The sequence below is a fragment of the Lontra canadensis genome, unplaced genomic scaffold, assembly GCF_010015895.1.
Source record: "Lontra canadensis isolate GAN:19392208 unplaced genomic scaffold, GSC_riverotter_1.0 scaffold88, whole genome shotgun sequence".
NCBI classification, from domain to species: domain Eukaryota; kingdom Metazoa; phylum Chordata; class Mammalia; order Carnivora; family Mustelidae; genus Lontra; species Lontra canadensis.
In genome coordinates, this window is record NW_022631082.1 from 3,782,232 (window position 1) to 3,803,851 (window position 21,620).

General features: G+C 58.0%; 1 protein-coding gene across 4 annotated transcripts; it reads right to left on the minus strand.

The window, feature by feature from the left end:
- Positions 1–660: 660 nt before the first annotated feature.
- On the minus strand, positions 661–21,510 carry PNPLA6 (patatin like phospholipase domain containing 6). 4 transcript variants are annotated; one of them, XM_032883871.1, is made up of 34 exons: positions 21,428–21,510; positions 20,250–20,457; positions 19,841–19,928; positions 19,601–19,683; positions 19,334–19,431; positions 17,792–17,932; positions 17,541–17,700; positions 17,132–17,212; positions 16,800–16,928; positions 16,395–16,475; positions 16,130–16,292; positions 15,798–15,881; positions 15,398–15,507; positions 15,104–15,271; positions 14,942–15,019; positions 10,644–10,849; positions 10,275–10,406; positions 10,070–10,193; positions 9,516–9,629; positions 9,205–9,280; positions 7,361–7,501; positions 7,089–7,152; positions 6,652–6,820; positions 6,291–6,473; positions 5,985–6,103; positions 5,628–5,784; positions 5,246–5,362; positions 5,089–5,158; positions 4,534–4,650; positions 2,449–2,750; positions 1,593–1,709; positions 1,270–1,366; positions 1,047–1,156; positions 663–931 (listed from the first exon to the last, which is right to left on the minus strand). In XM_032883871.1, exons 2-34 carry the CDS (start codon positions 20,274–20,276, stop codon positions 857–859), a joined length of 3,981 nt encoding a protein of 1,326 aa, XP_032739762.1. In that variant the 5' UTR covers positions 20,277–20,457; positions 21,428–21,510; the 3' UTR covers positions 663–856. The 4 variants fall into 4 exon arrangements, with proteins under 4 accessions (XP_032739761.1, XP_032739759.1, XP_032739762.1 ...); XM_032883872.1 differs by lacking the exon at positions 21,428–21,510 and having other exon boundaries at positions 20,250–20,532; XM_032883870.1 differs by lacking the exons at positions 4,534–4,650; positions 20,250–20,457; positions 21,428–21,510 and adding an exon at positions 4,737–4,853 and having other exon boundaries at positions 661–931; positions 19,841–20,155.
- Between the last annotated feature and the right edge of the window lie 110 nt (positions 21,511–21,620).

The following is a 21,620-nucleotide window of genomic DNA, read 5'->3' on the forward strand; positions in this document are numbered from 1 at the left end:
GCCGTAGTGACATCGGGTGAGTCACGTGCTACCCACATCCCCGTTCCCCAGGCGAAGCGAGGCAGGCTCAGAGAGTCTCAGTAACAAGCCTGAGGCCACCAGTAAGAAGCAAGGCTGGGGTTTCATACCAGGCAGCCTTGCTCCACAGTCTAGATGCACCAAGACAATGAATGAGAACCCTTGGGGACGGGTCTTGGTGCATCATAGGGATTGGCATGTCGGTGACCACAGCTGAACACACAGTAGGGCCAATGCCTGGGAGCCTCTTGAAGTCCTTAAGCCTGCGCGTGCTGCACACAGTCCCCCGGGAACGAGGCTCTGTGGTGCACACAGCAGGAAAGAATGGGAAAAACAAAATGCCCGCACACAGTAGGGCCAGCTGAGCGCAGAGGCTGTGGGAGTCCGGTAAGGAAAATGAAGGGCGCCAGGGTGGGCACCCAAGAACACCCAGGATCCCCAGAGGTCCTGCGGTCTGAAGCCAGCACAGGGGGGACTGCAGGGGAATTCCGAGCGCGTGCACAGTGGGGCAAGCCGGCTGGGCCTGAGGCTGAGCATGGCATGTGGGTACAAAGACAAGCTCCAGGCTGTCCAGCCCAGTGCCAGCCATCTGACCCAAAGATGACACGAGGCCACTTCCAAGAGGGAAAGGTTTATTGGGAGTGACTGGTCATGGTCCTCAGTGTGGTGTGGCCCCTCCCCTTGGGGGCAGGGCGGTCCAGTGTGTGGGCCCCGGGGGGGGCTGGGGTTCAAGGGGAACCCAGGAGGGTGGCAGGCATAGCAGCAGACAGAGAAGAAGTGAGCCACCCCCACCGGGCTCAGCCCCTGCCCCGCCCCAGGGGGACCCCTCTTGAGGTCCTCAGGCCTCCGTAGCTGAGCCCGGAGGGTCCAGGGGCAGACAGCGCCGGTGCCGGAGAAGGGACTTCTCCTCCTCCTGTGGGGACAGGAGCGGCACATGCACACATCACACAGCACGGGACACTGGTACACGTGAACGCCTCCGCCATGTCACCCTCACCCCGTGGAGGGCCTGGGCCACCCAGTCTTACCATCTCGGAGGCAGTGCTGGGGCTTGCGCCCTCGGGAGAGCCGCCCTCGTCCCGTGAGCAGTCAGGGCCTGCATCCTCCTCATACTCTGTCAGGCAGTCCGACTCCTCCCCTGGAACCGGGGAGCAGGGCAAAGTGAATCAGCAGGCTGGCCTAACATCTCTTTATCCCATGGATCCCAGCCCCAGCTCTGTGACCCCCCGCAAGGTGCCCCTGGGCCCTCACCGTCAGCACAGCCGTCAGAAACATAGCTCGTGGGGGGCTCAATCCGGGACACGATCTCCGCCAAGTCAGTGAAGCCAGAGCTGGGGAAGGCCAGCACCTGGGGAGCGGCACAGGTGAGGGTCTTGGGAGCTCTCTGGGACTCTGGAGCGTCAGGGGCTGTGGTGTCTTGGGGCCCCGAGATCTGAGGGGGACGTCTCTGGTCTGATGGGCTCAGCTAACTCCAAGGAGGTCTGGGGGCATCTGAGTTCTGGGGGTGCCTCAGCCAGGCTGGGGGAATCTCTGTTGTTAGGAGTGGCCGCCCTTGGGGTAGGTCACAGGCTTACGTCTGCGCGGCGGCTCTCATTAAGGTCAGCAGATCGCCGGTCCGTGAGCATCTTTTCAATTATGTCGCCCCGGCTCCAGCCCCCAAACACAGCCTTCCCGTACTGGTAGCCCACATCCTGCGGGAAGGGAGGAGACTGGAGCTGGGCCTGCCAACCCCCCACCCCAATGTTTCCTCTGCCTCCCCTTCGCTGCCTATCTCCATTCTGCTGACCCTTCCTTGGTCCCTCGAGAGCCTGATGTTCAGGGGAGCTGGCATCTGAGACTCAACTTACTTCCGAGCCAGACCCACGCAGCACACTCACCCCCATATTCCTCACCCTGTGCCCCTGACACGCCTTCCCCCTCAGCCCCACACAGTGCACCAAATGGTGTGTCGGCTTCTTTCAAGATCTGCAAATACACAACACACCTGCAGACAGCCCCATCTCCCAAGCCTGTGACAGACGTCACCAATCCATCCCTGCACACTTCCGCTCCCGGTGGATTTCAGGGGACGTGGGCTAGGACGCAATTTTCAGATCAGCAGCTAGTAGCACATAGCATGTCCGTCGCCCCACGCCCCTCCCATGTTTGTGGCACACATTACTAATTGATTGCCTGTTCCCGTTCCCGCCAGTGCGAAAACGTCGTTAGAAACTAATGCACTTTGGGCAGTGCAGCTGGCACCCAGCAGGAAACTTAGTGCGTACACAGCACACACACAGCCACGTTCCCTTGCCACACTCACTGCAGACATCACAAATCGATTAGCACTCTTGTTCCTCACGGATCCCACTTGGGAATGGAGCCTACACTCCTTCCCCCGGGGTTGCTGTGGGCTTTAGGTAGTAAAGCTTTGCCACCCCGCCCGCTCACATAGATCTGGTCGAATTTCCCGAAATCCATGGTCTTGAAGCAGTCGATGGGCGGGCGCAGGTACTCGCAGTAGGAGCTGGACTTAACAACCTCCAGCTGCCGCACGCAGGACACATAGGCCAGGCGGGACTGGATCTCGGCCATGTCTGGAACCTTGATCTTGTCGGCCCAGGGGTTTAACCGCTTCCACAGCAGCCACCAGCCAGACAGGCTGTCCCCGTAGGTGCTGAGGTCCGTCTCATCCTGGCTTCCCACATCGATGGCGATGACTGTCTTGGCACCCATACTGCGGGCGATGTCCGCTGTGGGGCCGGGGGGTGTCAGCAGGCAGCTCCCCACCAAGGCCCAGGGCAGGGACATTCAACCCAGTCCCAGAAACACAATCATACAAATGGTCACACACAAAAAAACCATGCAAACATATCAGTATGTAAAGGGCACAGGCACCGATGCCCATGACCTTGAGGAGGTGGGGTCAGATGGTGGAACTGTTAAGGCTGGGGAACTAGGGCCAGACGGACAGAGTGGATGGAGACAAAGGGGCAAAGTTGCTGGGAATAAAAGACACCAAGTCAGACACATGGTGGAGTGGAGAAGAGTGATGTGGAGAGATAAAGAGTGGTAAGGACGCCAGGAAACAGAGACACAGCAAGACAGAGTCAGAGAGGCAGGCAGTCCAAGTGGCAAGAAAACACATGCAGAGAGGTGTAGAAGTCAAGCCACAAGGGACAGAGATGCAGGGAAGCAGAGACACCAACAGATTTGTGGGGGAGAAAGAGATATCAGAGATATGGAAAGACAGAGAATCTGGGGGCAAATGTGGGGCTGAGACGGGGACAGAGAACAATGTCTAAGAACAAGGAGATTCAGGGAAACAGGACAGAGACATGAAAGGTGGGTGATGGCCCCGCGAGGAGGGTGGTGTGTCTGTGGGTCAGTGTGTGTCCGTGTGTCCCATGGAGGGTCCCTGAGTGGGTCTGGGAGAGCCTGGGGAGATGGGGACAGGGCCCCAAAGCCACGCCCGGCCCAGGACACCCGAGTCTCCAGCAGACTTTGCATGAGTCCCTCATGAGCCTATTTGTGTGTCTAGGAACATGTCCCCATATCTAGGAACATGTCCCCACGTGCCTGCATGCAGCGGTCATCTGTGTGTGTCTCCTGTGTGTGAACACGCACACCACTGGGTCTGTCTGTAGCTCTATACACACCCCTGGGCCTGAGCACATTTCTTTCCATGTGTCTAGATTGGCACTGCCCGCCTGTGGATCTGCACACACCACTCGTGTATGTGGCTGTTAGCTTGGGCATCCGTACAGGGCACGCATGGCAGGAGTTGACAAACTTTTTCTGTAAGCGGCCAGAGAGAAAATAACTTTCTCCCAACCACTCAGTATTGCAGCTGAGGCACGAAGGTGGCCAAGAAACCAGGCCTGAACCACTGGATGTGACTGTGTTCAATAAATCTTTCCTGACAAAACCCGGCGGGGGCTGGATTTGCGGCAGTTGGTCGATCTCCGGCCTCCAACACCGAGCGTGTATGTGTAGCTAGCACACGTGTCTACTCGGGTGTGCTCGCTCCTGGACACGTGACATTCTCCGGGGCACAGCTGGTCCCCCGCTCCTCAGCAGGCGAGAGGTCAGTAGAGCCGGAAGCTCACCGTGGGCACACACGTGCCCATCCGTGTGCCTACACTTGTGCGCACCTGAGACAGCGTGCAGTGTGCACATGGACAGATGGGTGTGCAAGGACGCATGCCTGATTTCACGGGCACATGGGTCTGGCCACGTGCATGTGTGAGAACACGCCGCCTGCACTGTGAGCAGCTGCGAGAACGCATGAGCACAGGTGTGGCTGACGTGAACCCGGACGGGTGTCCTGCTGTCCCTGCATGCACATGTGTGTCTACATGCGTTCATTCACGCTGAACACGGCATGTGGATGTGCTTTCCAGTTCCACGCGCTTCCGTCCCCGGGCACTCCCCTGGTCTGTGGCTGCACACGGATGTGCACACACCCTCCTGGGCGCCCGTCCACGTGCTTGCCTGTGCATGCTCGTGCGTGCGGGTGAGCGGGCAGCCACTTGCCTGGCAGGTTGTTGATGTAGCCGCCGTCCATGAGGAGGTGCCCGTCCTTCGGGTCGCACAGCGGCGGCAGGTAGCCCGAGAGCGTCATGCTGGCGCGGACGTAGCGCCACAGGGAGCCTGCCCAGCGGGACACACAGACACAGACACGCACAGACACGCTCAGACATGCTCGGAGGCCCGGCCAGCCCGGTGGGCTCGCTGACCTGGCACGTTGTTGACATAGCACCCGTCCACCAGCAGGTGCCCATCCTTGGGGTCGCAGAGCGGGGGCAGGTAGGGGCAGTAGGAGGCACTGGCCCGGACGTAACGCCACACGCAGCCTGCGGGGACGGCGTGAGGGGGTGAGGCGCCCGGCTCATCCCCCAGCCCCCCCACCCCCAAGGAGAGACATACCTGGGGCCTCTGGGGCATTAGTGGGTGATGGTTAGTGCTCGGCAATCAGGCCAGGGCGGACGGTCACTCATGTTAACAATGTCCCAGATGCTCGGCTGCCCTCCCTGCACCCCCTCCCCACACCGCCGCAGAGGTCATTGTGGGGCCAGCTGGGGCACCCACCGTCTTTATGGACACGCATGGCTGAGGCGGTGATGTCCGTGGTCACGTTGAAGTAGGGCAGCCACAGGTCCTGTGGGGACAAGGACCACTCTGGGAGAGGAGCGGGGACTCCTGCGGGGAGCGGCAGGGGCGGGGCAGGTGAGGAAGGAGGGCAGACCTCAATCTGCTTGTCCTGGAAGACCCGGTGGATGCTGCGGTTGAATGCCGAGCCGGTGAACATGGAGGTGACGGGGTACGTGAGGTCCAGCACCGGCTCCAACACTGAAGTCATGCTCTAGGGGCAAGGAGGCTGGCTGGGATCGAACGGAAGCCACTTGGGGTCACTAACAAGGTGATCACTAAGGGTCCTGATCGCTCCAGCAGGGAGCTGGGGACTAGGGTGACCAACCAGGAGGTCAGAAGAGGTCAGTAAGGTCGTGGAGGGAATGCCATGGGCCAGGAGGGGTTCACAGATGAAGTCAGGAAAGGGGCAGAAGAAGCCCAGGAGCCTCTCAGGGAGCGGGTTTCAGGGCACTCCTGCGGTAGGTGGCCCCCCACACCTTGGCCCACTCCCGGGCCCGCTGCTTCGTGCGACTGGCACTCCGCTCCTCCGCGTACAGGGCCCCGATGAAGGAGCCGATGGATGTGCCGCCTACTAGGTCCACAGGTACCCCTGCTTCCTCCAACGCCTTCAGCACACCGATGTGTGAGCAGCCCCTGCCAGGGAGAGAAAACCCAGGGACTCACTGGAGATGCCCCACGACCCTCGGAGCTCCCCTTCTCCCACCTCCCGCACCGGCAAGGAACAAGTGCCAGCCCCACCCCTACAGGGCAGCTCCGGGAGATAAGCTCCACCCCTCAGGCACCCTGACCCCGCCCCTCAGGGCGAGCCCGGGGGAGCAGGTCCCACCCCTCACCTGGCACCGCCCCCGCCCAGCACCAGGGCGATGGTGTTGCCGGTGAGCACCCGCGCTAGGCGGGAGAAGTCGCTGTGCCTGTCGGCGCGCTTGGAGAAAACCTTCTCATAGAGCTCGTGCTGGGATACGGGGAAGGGGAGGGCGACACAGAGAGGCGACGCATGAGGATGGGGGCTCAAGAGGCAGTGTCCGGACCTCCACACCACCGCTCCTGCCCCCACAGGTCTCTGAGCCCGCCCCCCGCACCACCAATGGCCCTAGAGGCCGGCGGTCCCGGGAGGGCCCCTGTGCCCGCGCAGCGCTCACCAGCTTGGCGGGGCTGCGGCGGGAGAAGAGACGGCGCGGACAGCGCAGATGCAAGTGCCCCGAGCACCAGCTGCGCATGTTCAGCCACTCCACGGTGCGCGTGGGGCCCGCGCCCTCCTCCCGGTGCAGCAAGACCAGCTGCTTGAGGGCGCGCACCGCTGTGTTCTCCAGCATCTGCTCCAGCTGGAAGGGCAACGGAGGACGGAAGTCACTAACCCTCGGTCATTTCCTTCCCCCAAGCCCGGGTGAGCTTGGGTCCCTGGCTGCCGCGCCCCACAGTTGCACGGGGCCTGGTGCAGGCGCAGGAGGGCAGGGGGACGCTCTCCGGGGGTGGAGGTGTCCCTGTGCATGGACTCCGGACCTGGCCGAGAGTGGGCTCCTGGTCGCCCAGGCCCACAATGAGGATGCAGTCGGCCTGTCGCAAGCAACGGACGGTCCAGGGTGTCAGCGAGGCGTCGGTCTGGTAGAGAACGATGCGGTGTGCGTCCTCCTGCTGGGCCAGCCACCCTGACAGCCGGAACTCCTGAATGCTGCAACAGGGGTGGCGGAGTCATCCCGGGGGCTCGTCCGGGGTCCCACACCTCCCAGACACCACGCAGCTCCGTCACCGGGAGAATGTACACTTAGACACCCAAGCCCCACCGTGTCCATGCCCTCGGGGTGATCTGACCCATGGTCTCCCACAGACTGAAGGGATGGAACCCATGGTCCTTGGTGCACAGCCGAGACCTCAAGCAGACCTGAAGGAACTGTAGACTTCAGGTCTATCCCCCACCTCCTCAAACTCTGGACACATACCTATCCAGAGCAGAAGCCCCCAGGCGGGCCCGGATGATGTCACTGTTGAGGAGGAGTGTGGGACCTGGGGATGGGTGAGGACGGAGAGTCAGACACCCAGGTCCAGAGAACTGGGGGCCTGTCCCGCAATATGGCCTCAGCCCCCACACAGACCCATGGCCTGTCCTCACCTCCCCCACTGCCCGCCCCCCCCAATGGCCTGTCCTCAACCCCCCTCCCCCACAACCCCACCCCCCAGACCAATGGCCTGTCCTCACCCCACCCCCACTGACCAATGGCTTGCAGAGCATGCTGCAGCTCCAGAGTGAAGGCCACCATGGGCACCTCAGCACACACCGGCAGGACGGCCACAGTTGCCAGGTTGCTGGCTGGGTTGGTAAGCTCCGAGGGAGGGGGCACGCCTAGTCCTGAGCCTGCCGAGACCCCAAGGAAGGAGATTTGCGGTGCAGTCCAGTGTCTGGAGAGGCAGACCTGCCCCCTCCTCGGAAGCCCTTGCCCCGCTAACCTAGTGAAGCCACAGCAGAGGCTGTGGCCTCAGGCCTGGACCCACAGCCTCACCCGGCCCCCTGTCTTGATAAGACCTAGCCACGTGACCTTCACTTCGGGGCCTCATCTCGACAGGACACGCTACATAACCCTACAAGCCCTCCACTGTGCGTGCTTGCACCGATCTGTGCCCCTACTCCATTCTGGCCTTGCTGCTTCCGTCCACCCAAGGGACCTGAACACAAAACGAGGCAGAAACAAACAACTTTTTGACCCATCAGTTGCTTCCCAGCTTCTCCATTAACATCCTAGACCAAGCCCTCACCTCCCTCTTGCATGGATCTCTCACTGCCTCCTCCCCTCCAGCTCCTTCCCCTAACAACCTGAATTAGCCTAAATGCCTTTCTGGGGCTCCCAGTCCCTACGTGACCTGCCCCTCCCCCCCCCCATCTCCCCCTTCTTCACTTTTCTCTTTGAAGTGCTTCAAACCCACAAAACCCTGTGTACAGGGCCGTCCTAGTTCTTGTCAATGCCACGCCCTATCTCATTTGTCTAGTCCCATCTCACTGCCCCCAGAACAACCTCCCTCCCTCCCTCTCTCCATCACATTCCATCAAGACCTTCTTCTGTTTTCTTCACTGTACATGTCAGCTTGTGATGTCACACTTCTTCTTTGTATTTTTCAAATGTGTTGCTTGCCCAGCTGTAAACCTTCTAAGAGTCTCATCTGCCTGGTCACTCTTCCCCCCCTCCCCCCTCCCCCCATGCCCAGCACAGGGCCTAGTATACATTAGGTGCTCCCTGGAAAATTTTTCTGTATCTCATCAACAGAGAGTTTCCGCCAGCAAGGCTGCCCCACAGTCGTGAAAAGGATGGACCAATGGCCTGATGGGAAATGAACGGGCATTTGCATGCATGGGCCAAGACTGGGGAAAAAAAATCTATCCGGGAAGATCCTGAGCATGGGGGTGGTTCTCAGCCAAGGCTCACCACTGCCACCACCATCCAGGTGTCAAGGCAGAAGGGGCAGAAGACCTTGGGGGATAGGAGGAGCAGGTGTAGAGGCTGGGCTGATCCAGGGTCAGCTGGCCCTTACACAGACTCTCAGGCCCGTATGCACCTGGAATCCGACTTCATTCCCCATGTACCCTAACTCGGCAAACTACACCTTTCAGCTCGCCAGTAACTTCAGCAGCCAGTTCCCAGCCTGGCCCCTAGCCCCCAGCTCCCACCCCCACGGACTTCATGTCCCAGCATACTCTTCCAGGACTCCCTCTCCCAGCGTGCTCAGGCCGTGGACTCCATCCCGCCTGCAAGCTCTCACACCCAGAACCAAGTTTGCCCCTAAAGACTCCGTCATTTGACATTGACAGACACTGTAGGTTTCATCAAGAGCATGGCCTGGGTCTAGGGCTCTGTTTCCCGGCGTGCCCAGGACCCCGAACTCGACCCCCCAGCCCTCCAAACATGCACCGGATATCAGATCCCACTCCTCTTTAAGCCCCACCCAGAGTGCAGTTCCTACGCCGGACTCCATTTCCCAGCATGCCCAGGGCTTAGGGCTCCCCTTCGGTGCGTTCCAGGAGTGGGATTACATTCCTGCAGCATGCCGGGGGCGGCGGGCTCTCACCTGGGAAGGGTCCCTGCAGCTGCTGCAAATTCCCTAAAATCTTCTGGCTTAGCAGGTGGATGAGACGAGTTACGACCTGGGGCATGGGAGGCCGGCGTTCCAGTGAGACGCGAGTGGCAACTGTCCGAATCCTACCTGGGCGCCTGGGTCCCCATTACTTGGGCCCCACCCCCAAGAGCCCTGCTCTAACTCGAGGGTCTCTGGCTCCTCCCAGGGACTCCCACCGCCCCCGCCCCGCCCCTCTACTAGGCCCTGCCTCCTCAAGCCCCGCCCCCCACCAGGACGCCAGCCCACACAGCTTGGAACCGCACCTGCGGGTATCGCCGTTTGATGTGGCCCAGCGTGCCCTCCGGGAGTTTGGCCAGCTCCGTGTCGCGCACCGCGTGCACTGTCGTGGCACGAGGCTGCCGTGTCAGCGCCTCCACCTGGGGGCCCCCGTTTATGACCAGGGCTGCTTGACTCAGGAGGCCCCGATGGGAAAGGGGGACGCAGACCAGAGGCGCTACCGCCCTACCCGCAACAGATCCCGGAGATGGGTGGAAATCGAACCCCACTACTCATTAAGGCTTCAAGGAGAGAGAGAGGGTTAGGGATCCATGCCCGGGTGTGTGAGTGTGTACGCACGTAGGCAGGGGGTTGTCTCCTCTTCTAATAGAGGTCTAGGGACGGAGTCCAATTAAGACAAGAATTTCCCCCCTCCTCCTGCCCACGGAACGGAGCTGGACAAGTGGACTGGGCTAGGCCAGCGGTCGGGAGGCTATCAGCAATCCATCAGATTACCCTGGATGCTGTTTTGTTGGGAGTAGTGGGAGGGAACCTGCAGTGGGAGTGATCAGAGGGCCATGGGGGGGGGCGCAGCACTCACCACACCGATGAGGTCCCCTCGGCCATACTCGCCCACCAGCTCCTTCTTGCCGCTTCCCCGCTGGATGACACTGCGCAGCCGTCCATTGAGCACAATGTAGGTGCAGTCTGAGCGGTCACCCTGCCTGGGGTGGGGGGCAGGTAAGACAGGGTTGGCTCGGGGTCTTAGGCAAGGCCTGAGCTGCAAGAAAGGCCAAGGTCTGCACCTGTACAAAGCACGGCCGGCCTCCACCGCTGTCCAGTCGATGGCAAAGTCCATCTGGCGCACGAAGGGCGACATCCTCGCGGCCACAGTGTGCGCGGCACTCAGCACCACACTGGGTTGTGCTCGCATAATCCTGGAGAGGAAAGTTAGGGGGACATGGGCTTGTGGGGTGCCCTGGCACATTCCTTAGGAAGTGGAAAGGGTGGGTGATGGCGTGGCAGTGGGATCAGAAGGGCTCAAAGCTGCCCTGGAAAGGCACCGGGCATCCAGAGGAATGACCTCTGCCACAGCAGAATGGAGCTAAGTGGGGGCCCACTAGGTGCCACTGCCACCCACCATGGGCCAGGTAGGGGGGGGTGCCCAGGCATACTCATAGAAGTCGGACTTAGAGATCCTCAGGAAGGTGCAGTCACGCTGGGCTCTCAGTGTGAAGATGAGGGGCTCGCCGGTGAGCACTGCCAGCTGGCCCACCAGCTCCCCAGGTTGTGCCACGAACAGGCACACGTCCTCTGCCTTGTCAATCATGCGCTGGTAGACATGCAGGCAGCCCCACAGCACAAAGTGCAGACTCACATCCTGTGGGGCAGAGGAGAGCTGGGCACACAGGCAACAGTCCCAGCCCCGACCCAGCCCAATGCACCCAGAAGAGAGGCCAAGGAAGGAAAAGTTGAAGGGGAGGAGTAAAGGCTTTGGCTCGTTCAGCTGCACAGCATAAGTATCTAACTCCCATCTGGCACCCAGGGCAGACATTACTAATGGATCACCAAAATCTGAGCTCAGATTAAGGCCCCTAAGTTATTCTTTAAATAAAGGTTTTCTTTTAAGTAACTTCTGTGCCCAATATGGGGCTCAAACTCACAACCCCAGAATCAAGAATCACCTGCTCTACAGACAGAGCTGCCAGGCGCTCCAAGGCCCATAAATTCTTTTCAATAAGGCCAGCAAGAGGCTACAAGGACTGGCTATGCCGGGGTGTGGCTGAGCTAAACCCTCTTTGCTTATGCTGGGCAACTAGACAGCCCATGGAAGAATAAAGCTGGACCCTTGGGGCGCCTGGGTGGGTGGCTCAGTTGGTTAAGCATGTCCCTTTAGCTCAGGTTGTGATCCTGGAGTCCTGGGATCAAGTGCCACATCGGGCTCCCATGCTCCTTGGGGAACCTGTTTCTTCCTCTGTCTCTCATGAATTAAAAAAAAAAAAAAAAGTTTGACTCGTACTTCATACCATATCAAAATGATCAAAGACATGGATGTAAGGGCTAAAACTATAAAATTCTTTGAAGAAAATACAACAGCCAATCTTTGTGACTTTGAATTTGGCAGTGCATTCTTGGACAGGACACCAAAAGTATAAGGAACAACAAAAAACTGATCGATTGGACTTGATTGAACTTTTTTTTTTTTTTTTTTTTGGAGTTTCAAGAAAGTCAAAGGACAACCCAGAGACTAGGAGAAAATATGTGCAAATCATATATGTTTGCTCAGGGTCTTGTACCTAGAATATGTAAAGAATTCTTACAACCCAATAATAAAAGGACCAATAACTTGATTTAAAACGGGCAAAGCCTCTGAATAGACACTTCTCCGAAGATAAAGGTCCAATAAGCACATGAAAAGATGCTCAAAATCAGGGGCGCCTGGGTGGCTCAGTCAGTTAAGTGGCTGCCTTTGGCTCAGGGCGTGATCAGGTGGGTCCTGGGATCGAGGCCCGCGTCGGACTCACTGCTCAGCAGGGAGCCTGCTTCTCCCTCTCTCTCTGCCTGCCTCCCTGCCTACTTGTGATCTGTCAAATAAATAAATAAAATCTTAAAAAACATGTTAGGGTGTAGAGCCATCGAAACTCTCACACGCTGCTGGGGGGGACAGAAAGAGTGCCACTGCTTTGGAAAACAGTCTGGCAAAAATCAGAAAACAGTCCACAGAGAGTAAAGAGCAGGATTGTCCTGACCCAGCAACTTGACTCCTATACACACTCAGAAGAAATGGAAACCTCCATCCCCACAGAAATTTGTACAGAAATCTTCGTAGCAGCATAAGAGCCAAAAGGTGGAAATCACTCAAGTGTCTGTCACGTGACAATTGCACACAAAAAACGTGGTAGGCCCACACAATCGATTATTTCGTCATGAAGGAGGGGCACCGACACGCACTACAGTGTAGACGAACCCTTGAAAACATGATGCTACGTCAAATAAGTCAGCCACAGGGGCCACATCCTGTAAGATTCTATCTATATAAAATATCCAAGACAGGCAAATTGATAGAGAACTAAGACTAGGAGCTGTGTATCGCTGGGGTGGGGGTTCAGAGGCAGGAGGGGGATAGCTAAAGGGTATGAGGTTTCTTTTCAAGGTGATCGAAGTGTTCTTTCAATTCCAAGTTGATAGTGGTGATGGTTGTACAATTCTGTGGATGTACTAAAAACCCATGAATACATTATGTGTATATGATATATAAATAAGTACACATATGTATATAGACATACATTTTGCTCCCAGTTCCCTCATTCCACTCCATCCATGTTGACTTCCTTTTGTTTCCCAGAGACCACATGTCCTATTCCCGCCACAGGATATTTGCACAAGCTTTCCCTCCGCCTAGAAAGCTCTTTTCTTACCCTTGCACCTAGTTAATTCCTCCCATCCTTCCTCCTTAGCTGGAGGTCACCTTCTCAGAGGTGCTAACCTGCCTAAGCCAGATTTTGTAAAGCCAAGAATGTCTTTTTTATGTGTAAGCATGAAGCACGTATGGTTTTCCAAGAATTAGTGTGATTCTTTAGTGCAATGTCAGTCAGAATTGTGGGCTTTCCAAGGGCAGGGATCTTGCTGATGTCTCCTGCCTCTGCAGCCCCAGGAAATGCATACACGTGCTGGAACCTTCTAAGACAGAATTTCCAGACTCTGGTTGGGATATGAATGGGAGTTACTAATGTTAAGTTGCCATTTGGCATCAGATTGAGAAACAAATCTCTTCATTGCAAGACTTCTCAGAGCCTTGAATATGCTAATGGTGTTCACAAAGAGCTTCCACAAAGGGATTAAACAGCTAACATTTCCCAAATCTGTTTGAACACAGATCACTTGTTCATGATACAGGTGTTCCATGAAACACACTTCGGGAAATGTCTGTAAAGCAGAGTTTCCTAACCTTGGCACTATTAACACTTGGGACTGAATAATTCTGCTGTGTGGTGAGAGGTGTCCTGTGCATTTTTGCATCTCTGGCCTCTACCCACTAGATTCCAGTAGCACCCTCATAAGTCAGTTTAAAAACGCCTGAACAGGGGCGCCTGGGTGGCTCAGTGGGTTAAAGACTCTGCCTTCGGCTCCGGTTATGATCTCAGGGTCCTGGGATCGAGACCTGCATCGGGCTTTCTGCTCAGCAGGGAGCCTGCTTCCTCCTCTTTCTCTCTCTGCCTCTCTATTTGTGATCTCTGTCTGTCAAATAAAAAAATAAAATCTTAAAAAAAAAAAAAAAGTCTGAACATTGGCAAATGTCCCTGGAGTGGGGGTGGGGGATAAAACTGCCCCCAAATGAAAAACCATTGGTATGAAATTTTGGAGGGAGGCATAGTAGATCAATGTCCCTAACAATGTTCTGAAGACCCCTGCAGCCTCGAGTGGAGAGTCTGCTCTGGTCTGTTAGCAAGCCAGGCTGGGGCTAGGTTGAGCCCAACAGAGTCTCCCAGGTAGGCAGAGCCCAGGGGCCCACAACAAAAGCCACAGTGTGACCACGATTTCTCTGCCCCGCCTCAGTACCAGTGACCTGGCAAAAACCTCCCCCAGCTTCCTCTATAGAAGGAGCCCACCCAGCGATGAGCACTCCAGGTGACAGCTCAAGCAACAGATTAAATACTACAATATCCCAGCCAGCTGGGCCGCGCCCCTACTCCAACCGCCCCCCGCCCAAGCCCAGGCCCTCCCTCCCACTCCCCTGGGTAGAGGGGCTGTGGTCTCCCCATGAACTGCTCCAAACCCACCCACAAGCCTGGCATCTCTGAAAACCTTAAGCGGTTCAGAGCCGCCCTTCCTTCCTCGTGATAATTCTAGCAGACAGTTACCCTCATTACCCCATTCCGTGCATGAGGAAGCTGAGAACTTTCTCAACGATCTGGCCAAGGTCACAGAGGAAGTCAGGGCGGAGTGTGATCACAATCTACTCCCCCACCCCCCTAGTCCAGAGCCCTCTTCCTCCGCTGTGCTTCCGGACTGAATTCGTGACCAGGTCTCAGTTTCCCCAAGTGGACACTAGAGGGATTCGGGGGATACAATTTCCTACGCTCCAGGACATCCAGCTCCAGAGGCTGATTCACGGCCTCTGGGTCCAGATTCCGATCACCACCGCCCTTAGCGCACACCCATCCCAGCGGGGACACAGGAAGAGAAGCAGGTGGTACGTCAGAGCATACTGCAGACTTGCAGAAACAGAAGTCAGAGAGAAGAACAGGACAGGCAAGAGAGACCTAGGGGCTGCAGTCCTCTGGTAAAAGTTTCAAGGATTAGAAAGGAAAAGTCAGTGGATCCAGACGACAGAGGAATCAGAGTCCTAGCATCTAGGGGCAGGGACAGAAATCACACGCTGAGGGACGTACATATGGGGTCAAAGGGAAGGATCAGAGATCAGAAAAAGGTCTTGGGTCTGAGCTGCATTAGAGCCCAGGGTCAGCCTCACCTGGTCTCCCTGGCGGGCGATGATGGTACCAGCTTTGGCGTGATGTAGCAAGACGCGGCTGTTCAGGAGGGAGGGGTCCTGGAGAGAATGGGGGGTTAGATGGGCCCATCTGGGCCTCCCCGCCCTCCACTCCACGTCCCCTAGGACCCCGTGACCACCCACCTCAATCCGCATCAGTTTCGCCAGCTCCCGCTTTGCTGCCTCAAAGATGCTGCTTGTCTGGCGTCCCTGGTAGGGCCCGAATGGGCAGCCACCGGCGGCCAGCTCGTCCTCGCCGTAGCTGTGCTCACAGGCCCCTGCTGGCTGCTCCCGGGGCTCCTGAGTGGGGGTCTGCACGGGGAAGGCCTGTGACCTCTGCGCTCCCACCTGAGCCTCTGTTGGAGATGCCACCGTGGGCCAGGCCAGGGTGCTGGGAGGGCACTGGGGACGGGAGGGGGAGAGAGGGCAAGGCCTTACCCGAGCGGGAACTGCCTGGGGCCCCCCTGAAGCCCCCTCCTGCAGGGACGCGGAGATCCGGCCGCGCTCATACGCCATGTCAAAGTCCGAGCGGGGGCCACCCTGCAAGCCTGCAGTGGGCAGGAGGTATTTTACAAAAACAATCAGGCTGACAGCGATCCCAGTTGACTTAGGTGCCAAATCCCCTATCTGTGCAGACACGACTGCTCCATTACTGCATTTGCCCTCAGAATCCTTCCTAACCACAGCTGGGAAGACACCGTCTCAACAATCACCCGCAAAAACATCATGAAAATATGGTGTGTTCCCACTTCGCAGAGGGGGAAAATCAAGGCTGGAATGCCTACAGGCAACCCAGAAGCCTGACGGCCTCTCCCCCTCCCCCACCTGGTGCCCGAACCTGAAATGTCCACTGGCATGGAGATGCAGCGACTCAGCAGGGGGGCCGAGGGAGTCTCCAGGGACGTAGGCTTCACTGGGTCCCCTGGGAGAGACACGTGGTCAGGCTCCTGCCCCTCGGAGCCACCAGGCTTACAGCTAGGATCAGACTAGGGCACTGAGCGGGGTTGAGAGAGGGGTCATTTCAGTCTCTGAGGACTAGGGAACTAGGAAAGCGATTCTGATGCCCTGCCCTGGGGCCGAGGCCAGGGGTCTCCAGGGGACCAGACGGGAGTCAGACCTAGGTGCCTAGCTGTGGGGTTCCTGGGAAACGGCCGGGGTCACGTCTGATACCTGCAGGTCCGGGTAGTGGGGCCCCAGTGGGGTCAGGCGGCCGGCCAGGACTCTCCCTAGGCTCCTCGGTAGCTGAGGTACTGACCACCCGCTTGGAGCCGCGCACGGGGCTGGTGCGGGCTGGGAGGCCAGGGCTGGGGAACAGGCGTAGGGGCTGGATCTCCTGGTGACAGAGAGCACCCTCGCGGCAGGTCCTGGGAGGCGTGCGTCCCCCTCTCCTCCCCCTCCCCCGCCGCGTACTCCCCGGGCTCCCTGCGCAACGCACGTGGCTGAACAGCTCGTTGGTCAGACCTAGGTAGTTGTGAAGCGCCAGAAAGGTGACCCGCTGCAGCCTCACCATGATGATCTGTGGCCATGGGGAAGGGACGGGAGACACCAGGTAACGCGACTCAGGTAACAGGGAGTGGGAGAACATGGGGACCAGGCATTAACAGGGTGGAACGGTCGGGAAGGTCAAGGTTGGGAGGAGTAAGGGGCTGGCCAGCGGCAGAGGGTGAGCCAGGGAGAAACCCACAATCGGGTGGCAGAAGCCTGGGGAGAAGGGGGCGGAGGCAGCTAAAGAGAGGGAACAGGGGCCCCCAAAGACCTGACTGCTCAGGGCTGATAAGCGCAGCCCGCAGGAGCCTGGGACGGGCCGGGGCAGGCGGAGGGAGGCGGAAGGCCCACTGACCTGCACCACCCGCACCAAACTCTCGGGGTACTTGGTGAACACGGCAGAGAAGGCCTCCACGGGCAGCCGCAGCACTGTGGAGTCTCGGGCTGCCCGGGCAGACACAGTCCGCTGGGGGTGCTGGTGGCCCTGTGGGTGTGCGTGGAACAAGGAGAAGGGAGATCAGGGGCTCTGCTCTCCGAGTCCTTCCCAAGGCCAGTGCCTTGTGAGACCACTGGGAGCGTCGGAGGGGACTCTGGGACACCGAGGCCTCCCACGTGACCCTCTCCGAACCAACCCACTGACTGGGTCCTCATACCCAGTCTCCTTGTCCCCCAAGACTAATCACTCACAGTGATGACATCCAGGATGCTCAGAAGGCTGTTGACGCTGTCCCCAGGGACCACTTCCTTCACCACACACTCCTTCCCATCCTGAGACACAGAGGGTGTGTGGGGGGGAGCTGACTGGGGCTGTCCCCACCTTGCCAACTGGCACTCCACCCCTGAGCTCTCAACTCACCACCCAGTGATCACTGACACCCCGATCCCCGAACCCACCAAATATCTGACCGGCTTCTATTTTCTGGCCATCGTTAACTGTAACCACTGACCGTGTAGACCACCCCGACACCCTTGTGCGTTCGTTCCCAATTTCTGCCTGCATGTCTCCAAAGACTTCGAAGCCCGCTGCCCAACAGCAACGCCTATCCCAGTCCCCACTGCCCATCTCCCCGTGGTGCCCCACAGGTGGTCCACTCACCGGCCCCGGGAGACAGAGCTCCAGCAGCCCGTCCTGCACCACGTAGATACTGGCATCCGGCTGGCCCGGCCGGAAGACGTAATCCCCCTGACTGAGCCGCTGGAAGACCATGTGTCGGCAGAGCTCCAGGAAGAGCGGCTTCTCGAAGTGGCCCAGCACCCTGTTGGATGGGACAGGGACGGGGAGGAATGCAGGTTCAGTGAGCCCCCAGCTCAGCAGCCACCCGCCTCCGCCTGCACCCCGACACTGACCGGACATTCTTGAGCATGTAGAGCACCTCGGAGGGCAGGTGGGAGTTAGCCAGGTCACCCTCCGTCAAGTCAGCCTCGAGCACCGCCGGCGGGGGCTCCTTTCGTTGCAGTGTTGGTGCCTCTTTCTGGATACGAAGGATCCTGGCGGGAAGAGAGGGGTCGCAGGGGGCAGGTAGGGAACAGGCTCAGGCAGACCTGAGTCTTCCACTCTCTTTCCTCTAAATCACAAAAAACAGGACTCAGCCAACTCTGGCCTGCTACCTACTTTCATTAAACAAAGCTTTGTTGGCACAGAATCATTTACATGTTACTTATGGCTACTTTTACTCAGCAAAAAGTTCAAAAATTGTGACATAGTCACATGACCTGCCAAGCCTAAGATGTTTACTAACCTGACCCCTTACAATAAAACTTACCATCTTCTAATGTAAAACCCTGAGATCGCTTGTTTGTTATCGTAAGCTCCTGAGATAAACCCTGTGTTTGGCAGAGCCCTGATGTAAAATACACAGACACCTAAATTAAATTCCACAATATAAAGAAATCTAGATATAGCTCCTCTTCTGATCAGAGAGATCTTGGGCTGGCCCTTGCCCAGTTCACAGAGAGCTGAGATAGCCCCCTGAAAGTCATGACAACACCAGTGTAGCTCCTCCAGAGCAGGGACACATTAAGACAACCCCTATGACATACAAAGACACAAGATCTAAATCCTCAACTGATCACCGAGGGTCTAGAGCCAGCCCTTCTACTGGAATCACAAAAAGCCACGTGAGGACACATCGGCTGCTCATGGACAGCCCTGGGATGACACCCTCAGTGGGATATCCCTTAGCATGAAGACACCCTGGAGACAGACCTTCAAGGATATGCCATGATGTGAGGAGACCGACCTCAGAGCCAGCTTCCAACTTAGAAAGCTCCCTGGGAGAGCCTTTCTCAGAGACTCTAAGATAGCCCTTTGCTGATGGCATGGAGCCCTGAGATGTCCTTCCTATGCTTCTTAGAGCAAGAAGATCCTTGAAATAACTCCTGGGAAACAGAAACGCCTAAGACAGCCTCCTTAGTGTAGGAAGAACTCCAGGGGAGATGACATAGAGAGATGCTTTCTGACGTAGAGAGACTGCTGAGAGAAACCCTAGAAAACAAAAGCTAGAGAGAGCCCTTCCAGTAGGTCACAGACACACCTGAGTTAACCCCAGTGAATCACCTCCTGTGTGGGGAGACCCAGGAACTATCCTACATGGAGAACCCAGGCGCAGATCCCCTAAACCTATTACAAAGCGTCTAAGATACTGGCTGGAGACAACTGGCTCACAGACACCGTGCTGCAGGGGAAACGTCGCTGCGATACATTGTCTCAGGGCACAGAGACACCAGAGCCTGCCTGTCCCGTGGGGGAGAGCTCGGAGATAGCCCCTCTGATGTGGGAAGACTCCCAGCTCAAAGAACACTTAGATCAACACTCTTTTGGTGCGGGCTGATTACTCAAAAGGTCCATGAGAGAGCCCCCCGTGCCCAGTACACCCAGTACAGCCTTACTTTTTGGCGATGTTGAGCATCTTAAGTTTCTTCTTCATGCGTGGCCGGGAGGTGGTGGAGACAGAAGCATCCACCAGAGAGGAAGTAGATTGTGATACCTAGGAAGGGTAAGGATGGGGGACGGGTGAACTGCCAGTTCAGATCGAGGGAAGAAGGGCCCAGATCCAGAGGACGCTAGTCATGGAGGACCGGCTTCCTAAGACGTGTAAAAAGAAAAAGGGCAGAACCTCTGTGTTCAGCGGGGACCCCCGGGGGTCCTAGACTCACCTTCCGCATAATCTTCCGACCATAGAAGAGCACTTTGTCCCTCTTCCGAAATCGATACCGGGGGCCGTCCGGTGCTGGCGTTTCTGGGGATAATAAGTAGAGAAGCACCCTGAGCTCTGCGCCTACTCCACGCGGCCAGAGATGAAGACACTGTCCCGTAAGTCCCATCTCTACTGCCTCAGGAATCCGGGCATTTCAGTTCCCGCAGCTCCCCCCTGGAAGGGCCCTCCGGGTTCTCACTCGGCACTCGCAGCCTCCGCACCAGCAGGAGGATGAGCACGGCTGTGACCAGCACCGCGACTCCGGCCCCAATCATCACGCCCAGCACCTGCGGGACGAAGGGCACTGGCTGCGCATCGCATACGCGAACTGCCGAGCCCTCCCCGGAGGCCGGGACGCCCCCGTCTCCACCCAGTTCGGTCAAGTCCTCCGCCCCCGAGGAGGTCACAGTCGGCCCCTGCCTCGGCGTCCCCATCTGCAGAATGGGTAGCCGCCGCTACCTCCCCGGGGGCGCAACTCTTTCCGGCGGCTCCGCGGGCCGCGGTGCATGCCGGGAAACGTAGGTCTGAAATTACCGCGAGACCGCAACATGAGCGCTAAGCATTTCGGGAATTGCAGTCCCCGCAGCGCCACACAACCCAACGTTTACCATTCCTGTTTGCAACGGAGCCTCCATCACTTGCTTCAGACTGGGCGACAGGTCTGGTAGCCCGGAGTCCTGGGGAATAAGAAGCAGGAGGAACTGGTGCAAGTCGTCACTCTTGGCCCGCTTCTCCCCTTACCCCTACCACGAGGCTTGCCCTCTTCATACTCGCCGCCCGGATGGCTTTGCTGGTCAGGGGACGGCTGGTGGGGCGCTGTAGAGCAGAGGGGGTGATACAGGTTGACTTCGACGCCGGGCTGGGGCGTAAGGCGAGTCCCTGGCTCCCTTCACCCACACGCGGGCCGACTAGACGCCCTATACGGATACAGCCCCACCCTGGGGCCAAAGGGCAGCCGGCCGGATACCCACAGTCAGCAACCTGTGCACGGGTCCCCGAAGGACCCGCCTTCCTCCCGCAAGTGGCCCCCACCTTGTCTGCCCTCCGGGATTGATCAATCCTGACCCAGCAGACCTTAAGCCACAATCCCCTGCAAAAAACAGGGTACCCCAGGCCAGTGGACCTACGGGCCGGGGTGCACGGGAGTGCTGCTGGCAACTCCCACGTAAGGGGTCCTGGGGCGATGCGGGGGTCTCGGAAAAATACCCCCGGAGTGGGGCGAGCTCCCGAGAGGTTACTAGGCGATGCTAGATTCACCGTTACTCATTAGTGCAGTTATGGGGTCTCTGACGGTGTGAACATCTCTAGAACTCTGGGAACGATGCTAGGGCCATTACTGGGAGACGTAACCAGGGACGCGGGAATTACTGGGAGTCACTGTAAAGTTACTGAGGGAGTCTCAGGAATAGAGAACTACTGCTGGGAAAACTGGGAGCTGGGTGGGCACGTCCCTGAGGTCGTTTGAGCAAAAGAGTCGACCTAGGAATAAATGCCGGAATATTACTGGGACTTCTCTGGAAAACTGAGAATATTTCTGGCACCGCTAGAGTACTAACGGAAATTTGGGGGCGTCACTGGGCCCTGGAGATAGTACCTGGAAAACTCATGGGGAGGACTAGTTCTCTTCCACCCTAGCGCGCACCTGGCTCCCAGCGCGGAAACACCTGCCGGGAACTGGGGGGATGGGAGCATCAGAGAGTCCGGCGCTATTGGCCAGCGGAGGAGAAAAGGTGCTAAAGACCCCCTAAGGGACGCCTCTGAGGGGGCGACAAAAACCCGGACTCACCCACCCGGCCGCAGCCGCGGTCCACTCTGCGCCAACACCGGTAGCTTTCCGCCCAGCCCGCAGGCGCGGTCCCTTTAAATTATTCCCCGCAGGGCGCGCCGCGGCCCCGCCCCCCACCATGTTTGTAAGGTCTCGCGCAGTCCGCCACGCTGTTTGACGACGCCTTAAAGGGGCCGAAACCGACCAGCGCGGG

Bases quoted from the DNA above. Each gene is read 5' to 3' on its own strand.
- PNPLA6 (XM_032883870.1), bottom strand. From the start codon at position 20,075: ATGGGGACGCCGAGGCAGGGGCCGACTGTGACCTCCTCGGGGGCGGAG. The intron at 16,929-17,131 runs GTGAGTGATTAG...GCACACCCACAG, and splicing joins GCATCCTGGATGTCATCACT to GGCCACCAGCACCCCCAGCG. The intron at 10,407-10,643 runs GTATGCCTGGGC...TTTCCTCTCCAG, and splicing joins TCTAAGTCCGACTTCTATGA to GATTATGCGAGCACAACCCA.